Source organism: Cenococcum geophilum (assembly GCF_001692895.1).
Source record: "Cenococcum geophilum 1.58 unplaced genomic scaffold K441scaffold_20, whole genome shotgun sequence".
NCBI classification, from domain to species: Eukaryota; Fungi; Ascomycota; class Dothideomycetes; order Gloniales; family Gloniaceae; genus Cenococcum; species Cenococcum geophilum.
The window spans coordinates 1,727,136-1,731,973 of record NW_027137578.1 but is presented as its reverse complement, the minus strand read 5'-3'; the positions used below and the strand labels follow the sequence as shown (position 1 = coordinate 1,731,973).

At 31.6% G+C, this 4,838-nt stretch overlaps 1 protein-coding gene across 1 annotated transcript; it reads left to right on the top strand.

Annotated features, from left to right (window-relative positions):
* Positions 1-4,166: 4,166 nt before the first annotated feature.
* K441DRAFT_559644 (uncharacterized protein) lies at positions 4,167-4,397 on the top strand (the record flags this gene model as incomplete). Its single annotated transcript, XM_067643462.1, is given in 2 exon segments — positions 4,167-4,241; positions 4,260-4,397. Coding segments are annotated over 2 exon segments (213 nt in total), but the record flags the coding sequence as incomplete, so codon positions are not given.
* Positions 4,398-4,838: the final 441 nt, after the last annotated feature.

Sequence of the window (4,838 nt, the reverse complement as noted above, 5' to 3'; positions counted from 1 at the left end):
GTCCCTTTACCATTTCCCTAAATTAATAGTAGAAATTTGCGAATTCTAGAAATCCTTAAATATCTTATATACTACTTGGACTTTCTTAGTTTATAATTACAGCAATTTCCTTAGGGTTTATTTTAATTCTATTACGGGATATAATTAGGCCTAAGTATATAACTTTAGACGTATAGAACTTGTATTTCTTAATATCGCATTATAAGCCCGCGTCTTATAGGCGTTTAAGGACTATTTAGATATTCTTTTAATGCTTAAAAAGCGAAGATAAATAGATTAAGATATTATTAATATACGCGGTAATAAATACATTAAGGAATTCGCGAAGTGTATTATTAATATATTGCTAAAATATACCGGGACCGTTCTTTATACTAAATAGTATTACTAGGTATTTAAAAAGTCCCCATTATATACGGAAAGCTGTATACTTTTTATCTCCTTTACAAACACGGATTTAATTAAAGGCAGCGACTATATTAAGCTTTATAAAGTATTATACTTTTATTAAGTGGTTAAGCGTTTCTTAAAGTAGAGGAATTAGATATTGGTTTTAAATTATAATTATATTTAGGGCTTAATAATTAATATAGAACCTTAAGCTTCCTCTAGGTTTCTTAATAAATAGTATAAATAAGGCAAATAGTAATTAACTAGAGTAAATAAATCCTTTCTCTAGGTGCTCTTTAAGGTATTATTATATTATAAGTAGCTCTTTTTATAATATATCGTATAACGGGCCAAACTTTGGCATTTTATTAGGTTTAAGTTCTATTTTAAAATCGTATTTGTCTTAATATAGGGGTAATTAATATATAAATTGTTTCTTAAACGTATTAATTAGATTATAATATTCTTTAGGTATAAGAGGTCGGGGGTTAATATATTACTTTAGTTTTAACGCTGTTACGGAACCCTACCGTAGGGGCCTCCATAGGAGAGCCCCGTGCTCTTGCATACACCTCGCGTACAGCTTATGTCAGCTACGCGTAAGTATATCACCTCCTTACGCCCTCGACCCTTACGATCAATCGCGCAACGTCTTGTAGACTCCTTAAATGTATACGCTCTATGGCCACTGCCCCCGTTCCATAACATTATATTACGCCTTTTTACTACTAACACTTAGCCTATAACCAATTCTACGTCTCTATAATACTGTAGGTGCTACTAAAAGCAGCATATCTATAAATTACCTTACTTTATACTTCTAAGGAACCTATAATAGTAAGACAATATTCCTTATTAGCTATTATATTAAACCTAAAAAACAATCTAATACCTATACTTAACCTACAACGCTAATTAATCCCAGGAGAATTCGATTTATTAGCCCCAGCCTTAACCCCTAAGGAGATAGACACCAATAATATCTTATCTTTTATTAACTATATAACTACGGACAAGTAAACGGAAGGGCTATTACCTATTAAAATTGAAATATAAGACGCTAAGATGTTTATAAAAATGGTAATACGAAACCCTAATAAATACTACCGCCTTTTATAGGACTACTACCTAAAGCTTATACAAGCTAAGATACGTACTACCTAAAATTACGATATTATTTAAGACCTATAAGCTTATAAGGCGCTCACTAATAATATACGTTAAGAAACCAAAGATAACCTCCATATGTCTAAACGTAACGTTTAATAGTTAAAAAAGAATAAGATTATACTAATTGCTACAGTTACTAAAAAAGAAGGCATAATTAAATACCTATAATCTTAACTTAGTAAGCATATTCGTAACAACGCTAGATACCTCTTTACTATATATAACGCCACCTAAGTCTCTATGCCCCTAGTAACTTTACCTACTTAATACTTAATAGAGGGTTAGTGCTAAGCAGCTTCACCTAATAAGAACCCCTACTAAAGTAGCAATAATAAAAGCTATAATAATTAGACCTAAACTGCTACTATAAGGTCTAATATACGCTATCCTAATCCCCTAGTTTTTTAAGGAGACCGTAAGGAATATAGCTACTAGAAGATATAAATCCGCGAAAAACTAACTTAAAGCGCCTACCTCTTTCCTATAGAAGATATTAAGATTAGCTATATTATTAGGCGAATAAAGGGTATACTATTTAATAAACTCTTTGCCTAATAGGAGACTAGTAGCCCCTAGAAGTAGCAGTCTTACTAAAAAGTCCTTAATAATCTTAACTTAATATACCGCGACTATAACCTACTGGCCACCAACTAAGCTAAACTACGTGCCCTAAAGATAAGCCCTACTAAATTATTTAATAAGTTCTATATTAAATTCTAGGAATACACTAAAGCCCTTACCTAAGATAATACTAAAGATTAGGAGGATTTCCTTAAAAAAGTTACTTATCGCCTTAGTTACGTAGCCGCTAGCTATAACTATAATAATATTTATAAGATAGTAGCAGCCTTATAAAAGATTAAACAACGACTGAATTAAATTGCTACTACTAACTTTTATTTAAAGACCTCTTTATAGAAGCCCTCTAGGCCTACCAAACCTATATATACTAAGCCACCAACACCTACTACCTTAAGTACTACTAGAGCTAACATTAACCTCTCTATACTAACCTTTCCGTAAAAACTCTTAAATAGAGAGCGCGAGCTACTCTAGAAACTAGGACGCTACTATAAATACTATTAAGAAGGCTATTATTACGATAACCTAAACTGCCTAATAGCTAAGTTTAGTACCTACCGCCTAATACTTAACCTAATACCCTAAATACTGAATATATTGCTATACGCCACTACTATATAAGATAAAGATATAGTAATAGTAGTAGAATTGGATACGGAAGCGGAAAACGCTAAGTCTTAGCCCTAAGTTGTAGGTTAGGACGCCCTAATAATAGAGGGATCTATATATCGGCCTGCTTAATAAATAACTTAGTAAAAATAAATAGACGGAAATAGATACTTTTACCTATAATAGGAACTACTGCTATAAAATAATATAAAAGCCGTTTTATAATTAACTGTAAAGCTACTAACTAATTTATAGATACCTAATCTATGTGTATTTATAACCTACCTACCTTACCCCTTACTAAAGCCCGCGCCCTATAACTCGCTAATAGTAGTTATACCGTATAGAAGATTACCTATATAGTATAACTCTACTTAAATATAAATAGGCACTAGGAAAAGATTTAGGCCTATATTACACTACTTACTAACTACCCTATTATCCTTAAAATAAGCTAGCTTAAATAATATAACCCCGCCATTAACTAGGAAAAGAGAAAAGCAACCTTTAACTCTAAATACTATAGAGAGACTTGCCTAGGACATAGCCTAGCTGCCTCTATTTACTTACTAGGATATTAACCTAAAAAACCCCTTATTACCCCACCTACGACTAACTACTACTACGTAAATGCCGTGGCCTTTTACCGTATAGTATATAGGAAAGGCTAGACCGTTACTATAGCTCCCTAATTATAACTATATAAGCTTAATAAAGAATAGGATTACGTTCTTTATAGTAATAGGATAGATATAGTTAACCTTTTAGAAAATAATACCCCTATGGAACTTTATAGACTTTTACCTTTAAACTTTAAAAAGTATAGAAAACTTAAAAAAGGACTTACTAATAAAGAACTCCGCAAGCTCCTCTCTAAGAGGTACTACGACTTTATTAATATATGCTTATAAAAGGGCGTAGATATACTCCCCCTATATTAACCTAATAACTATATTATTAACATTAAATAAGGAAAAACGCTACCTTATAAGAGACCCTACTTAATATTAAAAGACGAACTTCTAGTTATAAGAAATTATATCGACGAGCACCTTAATAAAGGGTTTATTTGTCCTAGTATATTACTAGCAGCTGCCCTTATCCTTCTCACTAAGAAGCTAAAAGAAGGTATTTAATTCTACGTTAACTATAGAGGACTTAACGCTATTATAATTAAAAATTAATACCTAGTACCGCTTATACGGGAGACCCTTAAGCGGCTTAGCTAAGCCAAAATCTATACTAAGCTCGATATTATCGCCGCCTTTAACTATTTCTAAATATAGGAAGGTAATAAATAGAAAACTGCATTTATATTACGCTTTGGCTAATTTAAATATACTATTATACCCTTTAGCGTATATAACGGCCTAGGCACCTTTTAAAGCTATATTAATAATGCTTTATAGAATAACCTTAATAACTTCTGCTCCGCGTACCTAGACAATATACTTATTTATAGTAATAACCCTTTTAAGTATACTAAATACGTTTAAAAGGTCCTATAGCGCCTTAGGGACGTAGGACTTTATATTAATTTAAAGAAATATAAATTCTTAGTTATAGAAGTAAAATACCTTAAACTAATTATTACTACTAAGGGTGTCCATATAGACCCTAAGAAGGTATATATAATTACTAAATAGTAAGCCCTTAACTGCATTAAGGGATATATAAGCCTTCCTTAGTTTTGCTAACTTCTATTAGAAATTTATATATAACTTCTTAGGCGTAGTAGCACTACTTATAGCAATAATATAAACAAAGGGCCTTTTTATAAAAGGAAGAAAAACGCACTTACGCTTTACCTAGACGCCTAAATATAAGAAGGCGTTCTAAGACCTTAAAAATGCCTTTACTAAAGCACCTATTCTAGCCTACTTTATACTAGGACAATAACTCTATCTTAAAACTGACTCCTTAAACTACGTTAATATAGGCGTCCTCTCCTAGATAGGTAATAACGGTTTCCTTTACCTAGTCGTATTCTACTCGTCTAAGCTTATACTATAAGAGTATAACTATAAGATCTATAATAAAGAACTCCTTATAATTATATAAGCGTTTAAAGAATTCTAACTAGAACT